The following is a 21,070-nucleotide window of genomic DNA, read 5'->3' on the forward strand; positions in this document are numbered from 1 at the left end:
AAGACTCTAAGATCACGATCTGAGCCAAAATCAAGAGTTGGACGCTTCACCGACTGCACCACTGAGGCGCCCTCAGACATTTCAGTTCTAAGTCTTTCACACTGTGAAGTGTTGGTAATTCTACGAATATACGCAAACTGCTGATTTAACACACTACATGAACTATATGCCCCTCTCTTTCCCCAAACTGATTTTGTGGCTCCAAAGATAGACCTGATCCTTCAAAGAGTCCAACCGACAATGGAGCCTGTGCAGTTTGAACGTAAGGCATGTGCTCACTCATCACAGACACATAAAAATGGGTATCGGTTATCCCAAAAGTAGGTCTGACAGTAAGATGAGCCATGCCAAGAATCAGGAAAGAGGTAGACCAGTATGGTATGCTAGAAAGAGCACTGGAGAGGGCAGATCTAGAAAGTCTAGGTCCCTGTCCAATCGCTGACACAGCAACGCTTTGTGATTTAGGGCTAATCATTTCAGTATTTGAGCCTTAATTTCTCTGTAAAATGGAAGGATTGTACTGGATCAACAGTTTTCTACCCAAGGTTATTTTGTGGTCTATTTGCCCAAAATGTTTCTTACGTCATTTTAACCTGACTATAGTCTTATGTCCAGGATCAATAACTTACCAAATAAGGAAGCACTCAAAAAAAGGATGAAAGGAAATGGATTGCGAAAGACTCCTATCTAGTATCTAAATTATCTTCCAGAAACTCTAAAACACACACATGTTATTATTTTTTCTTTCTTTCTTTCTTTATTATTTTTTTAAGTAGGTTCCATACCCAGCATGGAGCCCAAGGCAGGACTTGAACTCACAACCCTGAGATCAAGACCCGAGTTGAGATCAAGGGTTAGATGCTTAACTGACTGAGCCACCCAGGCCCCCCATAACATATACATGTTATTTAAGGGAGGTTTACTGTAGAACTGTAAGAGAGGTTTACTATAACATTGTGTATCCTTACCTTCTGGGTAGGTAAGAAGATGATGATTACGTATCATAACCATAACTTTTCAGTACTTACGGGAGGAAGAGGTGCCCGGTTTCCTGATTGTCACTGTCTCTCATGTGAGTGTCCCCTCTGAACACCACCTGATGAGGGCGGCTTACTCACCTCCAGCTGTATTGATGACCAAACCAGAAAACAACAGCTCGACATTCTTGAAGCCGAAGTAGAAGGTCATATGCTGCCGATAAACCATAACAAGTCAGTCAGAGAGGACTGAAGATTCTACATGAGAATTTCACATAAAGAAGCTGAGAGCATTTCAAAGGGTCAGATCGGGATAATAAGAGACATTCATTGAAGTAGGAGGCTTTCTCCTTCATCTCAGCATTCCTACAGCAGACATGCTCCACAAGTATTCTCCCTTGCTTCCTTCCCAAACCCAACCTTTTCTCTCTTTTTAATTTTTATTCCAGTATAGTCAACATGAGTGTTATATAAGTTTCAGGTACACAATCTAGTGACTCGACAATTCTATACATTCCTCAGTGCTTATCGTGGTAAGTGTACTATCTTTTCTATACAAAGCATGTAAACCGGAACTTAATTCAGAAAAGGGTCAATTCTGAAAGGAAGGAATACAGCAGAGGCCTAGAAATCCTGGTTCTGGTGTGACTCTGAAATTAACCTGCTGCATGATCTTGGGCAAATCACTTGTCTTTTTTTTTTTTAAGATTTTATTTATTTGACAGACAGAGATCACAAGTAGGCAGAGAGGCAGGCAGAGAGAGAGAGAGAGGGAAGCAGGCTCCCCACTGAGCAGAGAGCCCGATGCGGGGCTCGATCCCAGGATCCTGGGATCATGACCTGGGCCGAAGGCAGAGGCTTAACCCACTGAGCCACCCAGGCGCCCCATGCAAATCACTTGTCTTGTCGAGTCTATCTGTGCTTTTCCTCACGGGTAAACTGACCTTTAAAGATAATAACCTGCCAGTCCTGAAACTCGATTATTTCTATTACCCAAGTGGTTGTAAAAGGGCAGCCTCTCCTGTGGCACTCACCATCATCATGTCGCCCATTCCCCCGCCATGGGAGTGGGAGTGGGAGGCTGAAGTGGTTGGGTGATGATGGTGAGAAGGTACTGTTGTAGTGTTGTGAGCCATGTGGCTTATCTCTTTATGGTGGGAATGGTCCAGGTTTCCAGGAAAAGTTGAGTCAGCAGAAGATTCTTTTAAGAAAAAGAATTATATATAATTAGTTCACAGTATACAACCTTGATGCTTTTTGAAAAAAATAATTAAGTCAGCTCTATGCCCAACATGGGGCTTGAACTCATGACCCCGAGATCAAGAGTCACATGTTCTACCAACTGAGCCAGGCAGGTGCCTAAATTTTGATTCCTGATAATTATTTATTTATGTGGGATTTCATCCAGCAGGGATTACCTTCGGAGACAGTGGCACAAGGGATTTGCACCTAGGGTTTCAGAGACATAAACCTTATTCTGCAAAGTCGTTCCTTTAACAGATGTGGCCAATGTTTAAATATAAATCTAAGACAAGGAGAAGGAAGTAGTTTCTTTGGGTTGCCCGAAACAGATAACTTGTAATAGAGGACAAATTGATGCCATTAATGAAATTTAACTGCTCTAAGGCTTTCTAATCATAAATGTCAGGAGCTAAAAAGCAAGTGCTTCAAATAATTCACCTAATTGGATAGCCTGTGTTCAATCAAGGTATTAAGAATACATTTTCACATACTGGACAACCAACCTTTGGCTAATTTAAACTTGAGGAAAGGTCTATTACTGCCCTGGGCAAGCACTGTGCTCAGAAGATACAATTTCAACCCCAGCTCAGCATTGGAGCTAAGAACACTGAAAACAAGGTATAAATTGAATGTTCTCTATTAAATTAAGTCCAGACAACTGCGTATTCAGCCTTATATCTTTACTACCACATCACTGCTTTGTTGCAAAGTCCATCTGGGACAAAAACGAAGCAGCAAAAATGCCTGTAGCTGGTGTGGCGGTGGGGAGTGGAAAGTGAAGGAGGGTGGAAAGGCAGGTGTTGGTGGATTCTCTTTATGTGTCCCTTGACTCTAGTTTGTGGAGGAAAGAGGGCTTTAGAAATTCCCAGTAGAGGGGGATGCCTGGGTGGCTCAGTTGGTTAAGCTTCTGACTCTTGACCTCAGCTCAGGTTTTGATCTCAGGGTTGTGAGTGCAAGCCCTGAGTTGGGCTCCATGCTGGGTGTAGAGTCTACTTAAAAAAACTCTTAAAGGGGTGCCTGGGTGGCTCAGTGGGTTAACCCTCTGCCTTTGGCTCAGGTCATGATCCCTGAGTCCTGGGATCAAGCCCCACATCGGGCTCTCTACTCGGGAGGGAGCCTGCTTCCTCCTCTCTCTCTGCCTGCCTCTCTGCCTGCCTCTCTGCCTACTTGTGATCTCTCTCTGTCAAATAAATAAAATCTTTAAAAAAAAAAAAAAAAAAAAAAAACTCTTAAAAAAAAAAAAAAAGGTGAAGAAGAAAAAGAAGAGAAAAAAGAAATTCCAAGTAGGTATTCATGTTCATAAGCTGAGTGTGCTTCATTCCATCAATAAATATTTTAAGCTCCTACTATGTGCCAAACTCTTGAGTTAAAAGTTAATAATTCTGTGAGTAAGATAAACAAGGTGACTCATGGAAAGAAAAACAAGAAAGTAAACAGAGCAATTTCATGATGTGATTAGTGTGATGAAGGAAACAAACAAGGTAATATGGCAACATTACTAAGAGGTGGAGAAGAGGCATACCTTAGACAGGAAATCTACATAGATCCAGGGAGTCATATATAATTTAAAAGCACAATTATTCAGCCATCTATCTCCCCCTCTTCAATCTCCCATCTCATGATTCTATGAAAGCAAGCTCAAGAAACAGGCTTGCATATTTCTAGTAAAGGACAAAGCAAAGCACCAGTAAGGGAAAATCAAAGTTCAACTGTGAATGTAAATAACTTTCATGGCAGACACTATATTACTTCGTAATTACAGAGCTTGACAATCTGGTATTATTAATACCAGGGACATAAAGGACATATATAACAGCCTCTTTGTCCATAAAGTTTTTATAGCAAAGAATAAAAAACAACACACAAAAATAATCAACATGACAGCACCCATCAAATTTCAATGATGGGAAAAATGGTAAGGGGGCAGCAGTTTTCAGTTAAAGAATAGGGGTAGAATGGAGAGATCCCTGGTATTTAACGCGAGGTATCTAAAGCCTAAAAGCTAGGCAAGTGCAGCAAAGTAGGAATAAAAAGACTTTTGCCAGCCAGGAAGATAGAATACATCCTCATGAAGACACTCAAGTAGAAGTCACAATTTGTTCTCTTCCAATAAGGTTTGGAAAGTGATTATAGCAAAAGAAAACCATAAAGGATAACTTCATTTCACATTATCAACCTGAATTCTGGCCATCAATTCAGTGATTATTTGCAGTGTCTTCTGGTGTAAAAGACTGAGGGAGATACAGAGATGAACCAGACATACAGTCTTTCCCCAAGGAGCCTCAAGGCTAAAACCTAAAAGGGGGACTGAACAATTATCATTTTTCATTTTGGGCATAAGAAGACATGCATAGGTCAGTGTGTTTGTTTTTATTTATTTATTTGAAAGAGACAGAGACAGAGAGAGTGAGCATGAGCTGGAGGAGCGGCAGAGGGAGAAGCAGATTCCCTGCTGAGCAGGGAGCCCAACATGGGGCCTGACCCCAGGACTCTGAGATCATCACCTGAGCCGAAGGCCGATGCTTAACCGACTGAGCCACCTAGGAGCTCCTAAAGGTCAATTTAAAAAGCAAGATCTTGGGGCGCCTGGGTGGCTCAGTGGGTTAAAGCCTCTGCCTTCGGCTCAGGTCATGATCCCAGGGTCCTGGGATCGAGCCCCACATCGGGTTCTCTGCTCTGCGGAGAGCCTGCTTCCTCCTCTCTCTTTCTGCCTGACTCTCTGCCTACTTGTGATCTCTGTCTGTCAAATAAATAAATAAAATCTTAAAAAAAAAAAAAAAGCAAGATCTTAGCACCACAAACTACTTAAGATCTGTACCCTAGAGTATCCTTGATTTATTTTCACATATTCTTCCCATCAACAGTTTTTAAGACCCACAGTTTCCTAATTGTTCAGGTACTTCATTACCAGTCAGAGAAACCTGCTAAATGAAGACATGTAATCAAATCTCTTCACACAAATCGCTGGCCCAATAATTCATTTGTATAAATCTTTAGAACACCTTTCAAAGTATGCACCTGTTTTGAAGTGTCATCTTTGTAGGATAAATTTCACATTCAAATATACTAGGAAATAGAGGAGGAATAGAATCTACTTCCTTTCATCGTGAGTGGACAATGGATTTCTTGTAATGGAATCCTAGGCAAGGCGTGCTCAATGGTATACGAATAGGAAGGTACAAATCTGGCGGATTAATGTGCAAACATATACCAGAGGCACAAACTCAAACTAATTCTGGTAAGCCCTTTGGCTTACTAAAAGCCTGCTCCAGGGAAGATGCCAACCTCAAATGATATATATAGATATCTATATCTATATGTATGACTTATTATTAAAGCATAAAAATAAAAGCAATTATATCCTTTTCTCTTCCTACTTGAGTTTCCATTGATGTGCCCTATGTATTTGGATAAAGGATCCTCTATAGTAATCAAACACTCCTAACTCATTCTCTCTCTCTAAAAGAGAAATTCTACTTACAGGAGGTAATGTGGCAGTTGGTTAGCGTTAGTCTGGTTTCTTCGACAGCTTTAATCTAAGAAGATCCAAGAAAAGTTTCTTTCAGAATAAAAATGGGTATTGAAGTGAGAATAAATCAAAAACAGCAACACAGCGATACCATTTGCTGTTTCGATTTGTAATCTGAAAAAAGTGGTTTGATCACCAACTGTGCTCTTTCGTCTTTGCTTTATTCAAGCTTCTCTAGACTCCACAGCCAACTTTAACCACTTGCTGCTGTCCAAGAACTGTTTTCTCTAACGTAGCTCCACGTCACTGTCTCTCAGAATTGGGGTCAAGGTCTATAAAGTAGCTGTTCTGTGCCTTTTTATGGAATCAAGTTTTCTGAATTGTAAACCAACTGCAATTAATGGAACTTGTGGATGGGTTAGTAATGATGAGTGACAGGTGGAACCTCAGCAAAATTTTTATATTTACCGATTCACTGGATTTCTGGTTTTAGAACTATGTGAATATGTTAATTCCAGGCTAACCTTCCTGTTCTTGTTTAAAACCTCCACTGTTCACTTCTCTTCTTCTCCTTAGCTTTCTACTTCATTGGATTTACCAATTATTTATAAAGAAGAATATTAACAACAAAAAAAATCTGAATATATGACTCAAGGATAAAACGGAAAAACAATAAAAAAAAAATCTCAGGATTCCTGACTTTCAACCTACAATAAAATCCTCCCCCAATATTTAGTTACCAAGCTGAGTTTAGAGCTAGGTGGAAAAATTAGGAACACGGTATTTTCATTTGCATTTTTAAAAAAGATTTTATTTATTTATTTGTCAGAGAGACACAGAGAGTACAGGCAGGCAGAATGGCAGGCAGAGGGAGAAGCAGACTCCCACTGAGCAGGGAGCCGATGTGGGACTCCATCCCAAGATGCTGGGATTATGACCTGAGCCGAAGGCAGACGCTTAACCCACTGAGCCACCCAGGCGTCCCTTTTCATTTACATTTTTGCCAGTTCAGGCAAACTCATTTTCTCTAACAGAATTTAAGAGGGATCCATACTGGCGAAGCATCTTTATATTGAGGAATGGAGTGAGAAGCTCAATGACATCTACATCTGTAGAGGGCTTTTGAAGGTGCTCTGGCTGTACACCTCCACTGCAAGTCCCTCACCCTCTCTGGAGCTAGTAGATCATGGAGGTTGCTGGGAGCATGAAGGAGATAAAAGGCTTAGGAAGCATCCAGCAGAGTGCCACACAAATGGCACTCTGGATAGGATAAAATAGGATAAGGATAAAAGACCTTAAGGAAACTCCAATGAATAAACCTTGTGGGAGAAGATATAATCAAAGTATTAGCTGTTTTCTTCCTTCTCACAAAGTCTCCTAGCCAAGACAACTAACTGTTCAAGACCCTTCCCACTTACCCTGTCTCCTGAGACCACAAAGTGGCTATGGACAAAGTGAACATGGATAGTTCAGAACAGCTCTAGGTTGTAAGAGCTCCTTCTTCTAGTGTAGGAAATTTCCTGGAAATATGTCAAGAGTGTTTCTAGGGAACTCAGTTCACATAGAATAGCTAAGAAGCTGGGTTCTCAGGAAGACTTATGCTCTTCAGTTTCTAGGGAATATTCATCTCATCTTCAGTTGGGTACTTAAGTTGGCTACAGGCCAACTTGTTTCTCTTGCCCTGAAGACTGTTAGATCTGGAAAAGGAGATGGCACAGTCCACGCTGCACACCATAAGCTTTGCATTTCATTTTGTCTCCCCTTTTCCCCCACTTCGTAAGTATTGTGCAGCATTTATACACATAGTTTCCAAAACTTTCCTGTATTCAAGAGTCTAATTCCTTCTCCGTCTGCTTCTGAGGACCATCAAAAAAGAAGTTTCCTCTATTCCTGTCCACCTCCTACCTCCCAACAAGGGCACAATGAAAAGCTTAACGAGAGGACCGGATTGTTTGCAAAGTCTAGCATCTTTAGCAAAATAAACATGAATTTATGAATGGAAGTTAGGAAATTGTCAAGAAGGCTGAATGCTCAGGCCCATCCTGAGTCTCAGCACTGACCTTAATTTTAATAGATTTATTCTAAACTTCCAATTCTTTTTTATTTCCCTGGTACTACACAATGATGGATAAGAAATGGTAATCCACAGGAACTATGGAGATTAGACCCGGGACAAAAAGACTACACAGAAGCGGTCAGACATCTGCCACGTTGTCCCTGTTCCCCAGCACAAGACAGATAAAATCTGGAGTCTCGCAGAATTCTTTTGGAGACTACCTACAGAGTTTCCTGATAAGGAAGATTAGGAAGAAAGTTTTTCTTCTGACGATTAAGGTCAGGTTCCTTTTTAGATTTGTAGAACCATTAAACAAAAACAAATCTGGTTGCTCGTCTGCTCTCTGCAGTCATTATTTTTATTGGTTACTTATAAGCTTTAGACAGGCACAGATAGGGAAAATTCAAGGTCACAGACACTATACTACCATAAACAGGGATTCATGCTTATGGACTCTGTTCTCATGATCAAGCAACCAGTTCAACTGCACTAATCCTGCCTTTTGACGACCTGCACAGGGTCAGCAGATATTCTGAGAAATAGCTCTGGCCTTGTTTCAAGTGAAGGTGAACTTTAAAATTCTCTTGATGGCTTTATGAATTCCACACTCACACTGTCCTTTGGGGAGGGAGGCAGTAAAGGAGATGTAGAAGTAAAGAGATTATAATGCATTAATAAAACAGGGTTTAGGTGTCCCTCCACCCCTTGGCATTCCAACCCAATATGCTGGAGTTGTTTTGAAAAAAAAAAGTAGTAGCTCCCAGTAAATGGGAAGGAGAATATAATATGATGAATATGTAGGGGGAAGACCCTTCTCCTTGAAGGCTATGATGCTGTTCCACTCAACCCCATGGCCCTGGCCTCATTCTGGTACTCCAAATCGACTGGCAGAAATTTGGTCACAATTGTATGAATGTAACCACACCACTGGATACTGTAGCTGTCTTTCTTTGGCCAATGTCTTTCTTGAGGTGTAAGGTGATCATAGAGATACTTAATGTTACCAATTATATTCACAAAAGGCTGGAGTAAATCATAGGCTTACACAGGTTCTCAGACAGAACTGGCAAAAACTTACAAAGTTCTGCTCCACTGATGTACTAAACACAGTCAGTAAAATGATGAAGTTGAGGTAGAGAGAAAAATAGGTTGGGCCAATAAGAAAAAGAAGTGTAAAAGACCCTAAACTCATACACGCACACGCGCGCACACACACACACACACATTCCCCTCCTCTCCCCGAATATCTTTGGCAGGTGATAAGAGATGACAGGGCACTTGCTATGACTGTAGGTTTATAAAGAGAGTCAGAATTTAGGAGTGTAATCGCCAAAACCCCACCAACATCACTACCACTACTACCACGACAAAAACAAAATCATTTAGATTTTTATCCTTTTAAAAATTCTTTGGGGCTTCTGGGTGGCTCAGTCGTTAAGCGTCTGCCTTCGGCTCAGGTCATGATCCCAGGGTCCTGGGGATCGAGCCCCATGTCTGCCTCCCTGCTCACTGGGGAGCCTGCTTCTCCCTCTCCCTCTGTCCCTATCCCAGCATGTTCTCTCTCTCGGATAAATAAATAAAAATCTTAAAAAAGAATCTTCAATAAAATAAAGGCCACTGTTTTCCCTTGTAACTTTTTGCCTTTGCTGATAATAAAAATAACTCCCAGGGATCATCTGTAACAAATGTTTCCTGGTTTTTCTTCACAGCCATGGAGGGGCTGATATGAGAAAATGTTAATAGAACTGGCAAAGAATTAAGGTTGTGATTATTCGCTGGTGTCAATATTATTTTCATTTTCTTCACCATCTACCAAAGTGAGCTCTATTACTTTGATAGGCTGAGCTTGATTCCCTGAAAGCACCTTTCATGGAAAAAACCCAAAGTAGGTACGGTCTCCATACTCCAATTAATAGCAGAATCTACGTGACTGAATTACTCATATTTCAGACTGATGGGCTCCACCACAAGTAGCCAACAGCCAGAGTCATAAAGGGGAAAACTACTTCAAACAATTACATTTAAAACTTAAAGAGCCTTCATTTACGAGTGGCCAGTGATCTAGGGAAACAAGAAATGTGGCATGGACTGACAAGTTTTTAGAAAAATAAAAGAGCAGCTCTGAGTTCCTGAGAGTAGCTCTTTCACTGAGGAGTTCCTGCCTAAGAAGATCTATGTTAGTAAAAAAAGATGGTAACTCAGGAGCTGCCCTATGTTTATTCTAACGATCCACACAAAACAGATGGCAAACTTGTAATTTGATTCTAATCAGATTAAGACAAGCACTTTGTTTCCTGATATGGGTTCAAGGTCACCCCTGTCTATCTTAAATGTCATCTTTCCAAGAGTCCAGTCCACCTCATTAAGCTGCTCAGACAGAGCAAGGTGGATAAGAAGCCCCATGGGGCAAGACAGGTCATTGCATGGAACCCATTATGTGGAGAATATCCAGTCAGGGAGGCTTATCATTTTCAAGAGAAAGCATGCTAAAGACAAACTTCATTTTAATTTTTAAAGGTTTTTTATTTATTTTTTTATTTAAGAGAATAAGAAAGTGCAAAAGCAGGGGGAGAGGCAGACAGAAGCAAACTGCCTGCTGAGCAGGGAGCCCTGGATCGTGACCTGAGACGAAGGCAGACATTCAACTGACTGAACCACCCAGGCGCTCCAACAAACTTAATTTTTAAAATGCCATTATCCAATCTCTAGATCACCTATGCCTTCTGGGGAAACATGAATGGGCCATGCTATTACCATGTAAGCAACAAAATACAAAGGAAAGAGAACAAGTTTGAACATGAAAGGGAAGCAGGTGATAAATGCTGTATTGGGCAAGTAATTTTCTATTTTATAGCTTCATTTTCCTTAACTGTATAAACACTGACTTATATGATTAGTCAAGTTTCACCAGAGCTAAAACTTAATTCTACATTTTTTCAGGCCAGGTTCCAGGAGAATAGAATTCTTCTCTATCCCTATCCTTACTATTGGATTGTAAGTTCTAAGTTTTAGGATTTTATTTATTCATTTGAAGGAGAGAGAGAGAGCAAGAGCACAAGCTGAGGGGAGAGGCAGAGGGAGAGGGAGAAGCAGACTCCCCACTGAGCAGGGAGACGGAGGTGGGACTCCATCCCAAGAACCTGAGATCATGATCTGAGCTGAAGGCAGATGCTTAACCATCTGAGCCCCCCAGGCGCCCTAACCCTGTCTTTTTTAATCCATAAACTCCTTCATTTTCTAACATCCTGCACACAGTAGTAAGAGCTTGCTGAAATGAATTGTCTTTCTCTGCATTTCTTTCCTGGCAACTTAGACATAAGACAGACAAACCAATTCCTTAATCTGTTAATGAGACACTAGGCAAACCTCAAACCAGAGAGTTTTCTCTCTGCCACTGTAGTGAGTGTGAAATGCTATACAATAATATTTGATGGATATGCCTAGAAAGTATTCAATAGCTCTATACTACAAGTAGCAAAATGTAGGTGATATAGGATAACATAGACAAGTTGAACTTTTTAAGACTTGGAAGGGGTTACAAACTCATCCAGTTCTACTTATTCGTTTTATGGAAACCTAGAGTACGGAATCACAAAGTGCTTGGGAGAATCTAACATTTACATATTCTGGCCTAGTTTGCCTTCATAGATACTTTTAGAAAATATGTTTGGTCACGAGAGCAAGGAGATTGTAAACAAAATTCACACCTGTTTTAAAAATGGATGAAAGGAAAAAAAATATCGAAGAAAGGAATACACTGCTGTTGACCCTCAAGGGGCTTGAAATGCCAAATCCAGATCCTTTATATGAATCAAGCCTCTAGGGCACTAAACCTGGATAAGTCCAACTTTCTAGAAAGTGACAACAAAAAACAGACCAAACTATAGGATAAGATCAACCTGAAAACACTTTTGACAGACAGCACAAGCAGGGGGAGGGGCAGAGGGAGAGGGAGAATCAGGTTCGCCCCCAAGCTGGGAGCCCGATGTGGGGCTTGATCCCTGTTCAATGTTATTCTAGAAAGCTGGGGAGGTCGCATTGCTAGAATTTACCTATCCTCACTCCCCGACCAGAATGTATTCTGTTCAACCTGCCTTGTTATTTACCCAATGTCACAATTTGGTGTCCATTAAAAGTCATGGTTTTGATCACTTTTCCTAATCCCAAGTACATGAGAAGATTCACCCAGTTTGCCTCCGGTTTTTGCCATCAGCAATTCTATTACAAACATGGCCCCCCCCCCCCCCGTAAGACTTCACCTATTTATCTGTCAGAGAGAGAGAGTGCAAGCACAAGCAGGGGGAGAAGCAGGTGCCTCACTGAGCAAGGAGCCCGATGTGGGATGCGGGACTCGATCCCAGACTCTGGGATCATGACTTGAGCCGAAGCTTAACCGACTGAGCCACAGAGGCATCCCTACAAACATGGGTTTTCCTAACAGTACCCTCCACCCTGTTCATCCCATGTGATACGCCAACGACAAATTAATCTACCAAAGGCATGGCTCTACTTATCTGCTCAAAAAAAAAAACCAAACAAAAAAAAACAAACAAACAAAAAACCCTTCCAAAACAAAGCACTGCCTACCAACCTCTCCCTTGTCTATTAACTTCCTGGTTCTGAGATCACAGATCTCTAAAACAAAGGCCTCAACCTACCTTCCTGCCTGCACATACTTGGAATACCAGTCAAACAAGTCCAATGGCCAAAGCTTGAACTGGACAAATCCCACGCTTTTCCCTCTATCTTTGCTCACATTGTTTCTTCAGTCTGGAAGGCCCATCCTTACTATCTCTGATGCAACAAACCTTCCTCATCTTCCGAGGTGTCCTGCTAAGCCCTCTGAACATTCAGAGCGCACTGTGCCTTTCCCAAGAACCCCAGCTTGGATTAGGTCTCACAAAATACCCTGAAATGTTATGATTCTCATTCGAGGCCTATTCTCATTCGGTCATCACATTGATAGAACGATATTGACGAAAGATAGGGGAAACACAATTAGGCCTGGAAAGAGATGCAGGAGACATTTCTTCAGTTACAGGCAGACCACCTGAAATTAAAACCTGAGTGCACTATCCCTTAATTGGTGGGTCACAGAAATCTAAGAACTGGAAGGACCTCAGAAGGCACTGCATGGAATCCTTCAGTGATATACAAATTCTGTACTAACTGAACATGGCTAGGGATTTGTCAGGCTAGTGTGTTGCTTTCTTCTAGAAATGTAAGAAAACAAACACTCTCTTTCCAGACAAGCCAAGTACAGATGGTGTTTCGCAGGAACCTGAATCTTGCTATTTGGTGGTGATGATGTTGATTATAGACCCAGTGCTCAAAGCTAAACCAGTATTTGTACTCCAGATAATATTTACATATATTTCTGAAGTTGTAATTTGCATTTTAGGTTCTACTCCCCTGAACTAACAACTGTCTGCAAAGAGAAACCTAAGTAACTTTTTTTTAAATCAAAGATTTATTTACTTATTTTATTTTTATTTATTTATTTTTTTTAAAGAATACTTATTTATTTATCTATTTGACCGACAGAGATCACAAGTAGGCAGAGAGGCAGGCAGAGAGAGAGAGAGGAGGAAGCAGGCTCCCCGCCAAGCAGAGAGCCCGACGCGGGGCTCGATCCCAGGACCCTGTGATCATGACCCAAGCCGAAGGCAGAGGCCTCAACCCACTGAGCCACCCAGGCGCCCCTATTTATTTTATTTTTAAGGATTTTATTTGTTTATTTGATAGAGAGCTCAAAAGGGGGCAGAGAGGCAGGCAGGGGTGGGGGGGGAAGCAGGCTCCCCGCTGAGCAGAGAGCCTGATGTGGGGCTCGACCCCAGGACCATGGGACCATGACCTGAGCCGAAGGCAGTGGCTTAACCCACTGAGCCACCCAGGTGCCCCATTTACTTATTTTAGAGAAAGAATGAGTGAGCGCATTGAAGAAGGGGTAGAGAAACTTCAAGCAGATTCCCCACAGAGCGTGGAGCCCGATACAGGGCTCAATCCCATGCCCACAAGATGATGATCTCAGCTGAAGCCAAGAGTCGGACGCTCAACTGACTAAACCACCCAGGTGCCCCAAGAAACCTAAGTATTTTTTTTTTAAAGATTTTATTTATTTATGTGACAGAGAGAGAGACACAATGAGAGAGAGAACACAAGCATCAGGAGAGGGAGAGGGAGAAGCAGGCCTCCCGCTGAGCAGGGAGCCCAATGTGGGGCTTGATCCCAGGACCCCAGGATCATGACCTGAGCACAAGGCAGACGCTTAACCATCTGAGCCACCCAGGTGCCCCAACCTAAGTATTTTTTTTTAAAGAATTTTATTTATTTATTGGAAAGAGAAAGAAAGCACATGAGCAGGGTAGAGGGAGTAGAAGAAGCAGACTCCCCCGCTGAGCAGGGAGCCTGACTCAGGGCCCCAGGACCTGGGGATCATGACCTGAGCCAAAAGCATACACTTAAACGACTGAACAACTCAGGTGCCCCATGAAACCTCAGTAACTTTATATCCAACTTTTGATACTGGTTATGCTCACGTTATGATCACTATCTGGCATTTATTCCTTTCTGTTACTGACTTACCTTCCAGCCTATTTCAAACTAATCCTTTTCACAAATATTCCACCTAAACTGACCTATTCATTTTTCCTGAATAAACTGAGCACTTTGACACCTGCATGACTTTCCGGCTTATGTCATTCCCTGTCATGACCGCCTCCCTTCCTGAGTATGATCTGGGTGAAGTTAAAACGTGGCCCTTGCTCTTTTGAGTTTACAATCTAGCTCGTTCTTTTTTTTTTTTTTTTTAAGATTTTATTTATTTATTTGACAGAGAGAGAGATCACAAGTAGGCAGAGAGAGAGGAGGAAGCAGGCTCCTGGCAGAGCAGAGAGCCCGATGCGGGGCTCGATCCCAGGACCCTGAGATCATGACCTGAGCCGAAGGCAGCGGCTTAATCCACTGAGCCACCCAGGCGCCCCTCTAGCTCGTTCTTTATGGCTTACTTAATATGCCATCTCTTCCATCAGGTTTTCCTTGGATTCTTGACAGAAGAAATCTCTCTTTTCTGAATTTCCCTGGTAATCTTCTCTTATGGAAAACTTGGCTTACAGTTCTTAAAACACACAATATAAAATACTATTTTTACACAGCAAGTTCCTTGAGGACAAGTAAACTTTCTCATTTCTACCTCTTTACTGCATCTGGAAGAACATTCAATAAACATTCATTCATTTGAAAGGTACTGAATTCTTTTTAAAAATTTATTATTATTTTTAAAGAATTTATTTATTTATTTGCGAGAGAGAGAGAACACAAGCAGACAGAGAGGCAGAGGGAGAAGGAGAAGCAGACTCCCTGATGAGCAGGGAGCCTGACATGGGGCTCGATCCTAGGACCCTGAGATCATAACCTGAGCTGAAGGCAGATGCTAAATGACTGTGCCACCAGGCACCCGAAAATTATTTAATTCTTACAAAATCCATATAGTTTTTGGTATCCAGGGGCAAAAGTCAAGATTCTTGCCTTTGGGGGCTTACTCTAGGAAGAGGAAGCCCTCATTTAGTATGTAAACAAATAAATAATGTGTTTAAGTATATACAATTACCAATCACAATAAATGGTATGAAGGAACTAAACATGGTACTGTGGCAGAGAAAAACAGAGAAAAAACTAATTTAGATGGGGGGTGGCAGGTAGAGAGAAGAGAGAAGCCCTCTCTAAGGAGGTAACTTCAGACAGATTCATGAATTACTGGAGTTGGGTAGAAAGGTAAGGGAGCAGCATCCCTAAGCAAGAAAAGAACCAAGGGGGGGTGCCTGGGTGGCTCAGTCATTAAGCGTCTGCCTCCAGCTCAGGTCATGATCTCAGGGTCCTGGGATCGAGCCTCACATCAGGCTTCCTACTCAGCGGGAAGCCTGCTTCTCCCTCTCCCACTCCCCCTGCTTCTGTTGCCTCTCTTGCTGTGCCTTTCTCTGTCAAACAAATAAATAAATAGAAAAGAACCAAGAGCATTCAAGGTCATATGAATAGAACACATTGAGTCATTTCAAGAGACTAAATTTTATTCTAAGGGCAACTGGCAGCTCTTTAAGGGTAAGAAGCAGGGAAGTGATATCAGATTTACCTTCTCACAGAGTACTTTTGTTGCTATGCAGTGGACTTTTTTTTTTTTTAAGATTTTATTTCTTTATTTGACAGACAGAGATCACAAGTAGGTGGTGGGGGGGGAAGCAGGCTCCCCACTGAGCAGAGAGTCCAATGTGGGGCTCGATCCCAGGACCCCGAGATCATGACCTAAGCCGAAGGCAGAGGTTCAACCCACTGAGCCACCCAGGCGCCCCAGAGTGGACTTTATTTGCTCTTCTGCTCAAGTTCTTCTGTGAGGCATTCACAGAAAAAAAAAATCCTTATGGAACCATGGGCTATAGTCCTTTAACTTGCCAGAAACCATAAAGCCATCTGTTAAAACATAGGAAGGAAAATTTCTAATTTTCTGGGTTATAAAATGGTTTGAAGGGCAAAACTGAAGAATATTTGATACGGGCTATCTTGGACTGTAAGAGCTTTTCAAGTTCCACGCCACCCTTTGTCGGTAAGTTAAGCTTACAGAATAGTGCTGAGCATGAGTCTGGAGTCAGAGGGTATTCAAACCCCAGCTCTGTTAATTTCCAGCTGAGTGTCCTGGTGACATTTCTTATAAACTCTTCAGGTTATCAGTAGGTACTGTGTACAGAGACTGCTAAAGGGTTGTGTCCAGATTTCAACAGTATTTGGATAAGTGATTCAAATTTGGTATTTACTCAATAAATAGAAAAATATGATAAAGGCAGACCAAGATCCCTGCAGGACATGGACAGCAGACTGCGAGGCACATGGCAAGTGCTTAGACTTTTATTGGATTATACAATCTGTACTACGCGTGGAAACCTTCAACAGTGATGTAAACAAACCCCACTTCTCACTTGTACCTCCTCAAAACAGTAGCAGTAAATCTAGAATTTGTGTGATTCTAGCCTTTAATGCTCAAATGTTTTGAGGACAGTGGAGAACACATTAGACTGAGTCCAAGATCTGGATTCTGGTCCATCCAACTCTATCGCTGTGTGTTCTTGTGGACAAAACACCTATCTCAGAGTTTCTCAATTCTGGCATTACTGACATTTGAAGCTGAATAATTTGTTGTCGTATGAGCTGTTTTGCCCATTGTTGTATGTTTAACAACACCCCTAGCCTTTACCCGCCAAATGCCAATAGCACCGTCCCAGTTGTGACAATTAAAAAATGTCTCCAGACGTGGCCCAAAAATCCCCTGCGAGGCAAAAATCACCCTAACTCTTTGAGAACCACTTCTGATCTTTGAATTTCAGTGTGTCATCTAGAACTCAGGGGAACAGATAACATTGGTCTTATTCTCCTTCAGGGTCATTACATGATTCACATGAAATAATGAACGGGAAGAAATACTGAGAAAAAAAAGACCAAAAAACATATGTAAAAGGATTATTACTCCATAAGTTATTATTTAAAGATATTATTTATTTTATTTGAGACAGAGAAAGAGCAAGCACGAGCATGAATGGGGGAGGGGGAGTAAGCACAGGGAAAAGCAGACTCCCCGTTGGTGGAGCTTGATCTAAGGGTCCTTGGATCATGATCTGACCCAAAGGCAACCACTTAACCGACGGAGCCACCCAGGCGCCCCTCACTGAGTTATGATTACTACTACTTAAAAATTTTTATTTATATCCCACTCAGTTAACATACTGCGTAACACCAGTTTCAGGTGCACAATTCAGCAACTCAAACACGACACTTGGTGCCCATCACAGCAAGGACCCCATAATCCATTTAACCCATCCTCCCACCTGCCTCCCCTCTGGCATCAGTGAGTTACCACTATGCTCTGTGAGTGCTCAATAATGAGATTAAAGAAAACTCACATCTTGTTTATAGAATGCATCATAAGCCTAGATTAGGCTCTGTGCAGTCTAATATACCTTTAAGGCATTCAATATTTGTGATTCCAAGTCTGGGTCCAATAATTACCTCATTTACTTTTGTGGCATGTTCTCAGGCTATTCTCTGCTGAGCCACAACAATGTAGCGTGTTTCCAAACTTTATGGCACTTTAAAGGTGGGCCTGGGTTAAAGAGGAATGGCTACTCATTTTACAGACAGAAAATTGAGGTACACAAGGTTAACAGACGAGCTGAGGGCATGTGGCAGTCAGTCTAGAGACAGTCTGCAATCAGAATCCAGATTCTGACCTCAAGTCTAGTGTTCTATTACTTGTGTCATGGTACTTTTATCCAACTATCTTGTGTCCCTGTCTCTCGGTACCCAAGTCAGATACTTTGCTTTCTGGGCGCAATCCGGGAAAACTGAGAGTGGCTTGGAAAGAAATGTGGACCTGTTTCTATGCAGAGGCTATTCCCCGCTTTCAGGGTAAACTGATGTCCCATTATCCAAGGGCCCTGCCAAATCTTGAAGTCCTTGCCCACTAAGCTGTCCAGGAGGAACTAAGTCTGGCTGTTACTACCTGCACAGCAGCTGTGGCTTGCAATGCCCTCTACCATGCTATGGCACACAATCTGGGCTAAAATGGTTACCTGCAGTATTCCTGACTGCTCGACCTCTGCATGGCTCTAAGTAAGGTGAGAAAAGACTCCATGCGGTCTGAGCTCCAGGCCACATTTCAGCAAATTTGTTCAAATTCACGAAACCCCAAAATGCCATTCTACTATATATTTTCAGACTTCTAAAAATGTCATCATTTATTCTACTCCTTTAAGATACCAGGTCACCTCTGATTATTATGTCTTTGTGCAAACTTTCTAAACGCTAAATGTTATCACAAGGAGCCATCGCTCTCAACCATTGACTCAGCAGCAGACCTCTGGATAATTCTCTGGCCCTGCATGGGTTGCAGCCGCCCTTAGCCCTTACTGTGATTACAATCTGAAAGAATGTTAGTAAAATGAGGAAATTTTGGTTATTAGCCTAGGTTTTTCTGTTACATCAGGTAATTTAATCATTATGGTCACAGTTTCCTCGGTAAAGAAAATAACTCATCTTTAGGGCCTAAATTTCAATTAGAAAAGTTTAGGTGTGTATGATATTTTTCATGAGAAACAAATGCACACCTAACTTTTCTAGAGATGCTGTGAATATTAATTGATTGCTTTAGATATTCTAACATCTTAGTGGCTTCATCAAACACATTTCAGAGCATTCTGTTCACACCGCTCTGTAACATTTTCCAACTCACAAATCTTTTTTTTTTTTTTTTTAAGTTTTATTTAAGTAATCTCTACACCCAGTATGGGGCTCGAACTCAAAAGCCCAAGACCAAGAGTCAGATGTTCTTCTGACTGAGCCAGTCAGGTGACCCTCCAATCCACCAATCTTAATCCTCTCTTCTGAGAGATACCTTGCTGAAGCAGAAACAGTACAAGCAAGAGTCCTCCTGATCTGGGAGTCAGAGTGCTGTCAAAAGCCTCTGTCACCTCTGAAGCTCAGAAAAAGTTACTAAAACTTTGTGGGATAATGCATCCATATAAAACTAGGAAAGATGGGGCTCCTGGGTGGCTCAGTGGGTTAAAGCCTCTGCCTTTGGCTCAGGTCATAGTCCTGGGGTCCTGGGATTGAGCCCTGCATCGGGCTCTCTGTTCAGCGGGGAGCCTGCTTCTTCCTCTCTCTCTCTGCCTGCCTCTCTGCCTATTTTTGATCTCTGTCTGTCAAATACATAAATAAAATCTTAAAAAAAAAACAACTAGGAAACAAAATCTCACAGTATTCTGAACATCAAAATGTAAAAATATATATGAAAGTGACTGATACATTAATGACATACATAGTAAATAATACATGTTAATTACTTTCTTTCTAGCTCAAGGATTTCTTAAAGTGTCTGAATCAGGATCAGTTGTGATGTCCGGTGAAAAATGAAAATTACAGACCCCACTCCAGACCAGTGACTCTCCTGGCAGAGAATGGGCCTCAGAATCTAGCTATTTATCAAGCTATATATACTCTAAACTTTGAGAACCATACTCTTTTTTTTTTTTAAAGATTTTATTTTATTTATTTGATAGAAGACACAGTGAGAGAGGGAACACAAGCCGGGGGAAGTGCGAGAGGGAGAAGCAGGCTTCCTGCTGAGCAGGGAGCCCTATGCAGGGCTCGATCCCAGAACCTTGGGATCACAACCGGAGCTGAAAGCAGATGCTTAATGTCTGAGCCACCCAGGCACCCCGAGAACCATAATTCTGAATTACAGAGATATACGATACACAGTACACAGAATCTAAGGACTTGATGTTTAACCAGTGAGAGCTTAAAAAAAGAGAAAAAGAAACAGGAAAAGAAAGTCAAGATTCAACCAGGAACTAAAATAAAGCATTTGCTTTATTCAGAGAGCTAACCTAGCCTCATTTAAAATTTATCACCTGATAATCAAAGAACCTTCTGGGCTAACACTGAATTTAATATCAAATGGCTCATCTTCGGGATCTGATAGAGTTGTTTTTGTTGTTGTTGTTGTTTTAACCTACTATGTAAATAAAATCTTTGAGTTCAAGATGAAGGGGAATCTCCTGTAGTCTTACTTTCCTAGACTGGTTGTGAATTACAGTCACTGAACTACCAAAAAGACAGATCTCAAACAGGAAATGCACAAATGAAAAAAACCAAACTTCTGTATGAAGAAATTGTTGGATATATTTCCCAACATGATTAGTGAAAGTAAGATTTGCTCCCAAGGTCTGTCCCTAACCATGAACTCTTACATTTTCGAGATTGGAAGTTCTGAGATCCAAAATAGCCCACCAAAAGCAAACAAAAAGCCACAAGTAGGAAGCTGTGGGCAGAAAGTATTTTCCCTTTCTTTTTTATGGCGGCTCTCCAAGGACGTGGGGAGCATATTCATTCTCTAACTGGTAAAACCGTACCTGCTGGTTGTAGGCCCTTGGGCAAATTACTTAATATCTCTGTGCCTCAGCTCTAAAAATCAGAGTAAGAAACGTAGCTACCTCACAGGATTGTTTTCAGGACTGTTACAAGGAGCTCACTTAGGTGACAGCGTAGTAGTTGAGAGGGCAAGTTAGTTTCCTCAAGGCTAGGGCTGCCCGTAGCGCCGATCTCGTGACACTGTGCGCAAATACAGTGACCCTGGAATGCTGTATTGCATTATTACTTCCGCATCTACTGTTCTCTCTAAACTTCAGTTCTCTGTCTTTGATTTGTCTTTTACTCCCTGCTCCATAGCTCACTGTTCTTTCTAACCTTTGCTGTTCTCATTTTGGGAGTGTTCGGGGTGAGCTA

General features: G+C 41.7%; 1 protein-coding gene across 4 annotated transcripts in view; it reads right to left on the bottom strand.

Annotated features, from left to right (window-relative positions):
- Positions 1 to 21,070, bottom strand: part of SLC31A1 (solute carrier family 31 member 1) — a 40,250-nt gene that overhangs the window by 5,620 nt on the left and 13,560 nt on the right. For 3 of the 4 annotated variants that reach the window (XM_046023215.1, XM_046023218.1, XM_046023219.1), the window contains 2 exons: positions 2,012 to 2,178; positions 1,119 to 1,191 (listed from right to left, as the gene is read on the bottom strand). In XM_046023215.1, coding sequence (XP_045879171.1) covers positions 1,119 to 1,191; positions 2,012 to 2,113 — 175 coding nt within the window. In that variant the 5' untranslated portion in view covers positions 2,114 to 2,178. Of the gene's footprint in view, positions 1 to 1,118; positions 1,192 to 2,011; positions 2,179 to 5,700; positions 5,756 to 21,070 lie in introns of all 4 variants that reach the window. The other variant, XM_046023217.1, reaches the window with a different exon arrangement.

This window comes from Meles meles, chromosome 11, assembly GCF_922984935.1.
Source record: "Meles meles chromosome 11, mMelMel3.1 paternal haplotype, whole genome shotgun sequence".
Classification (NCBI taxonomy): Eukaryota; Metazoa; Chordata; class Mammalia; order Carnivora; family Mustelidae; genus Meles; species Meles meles.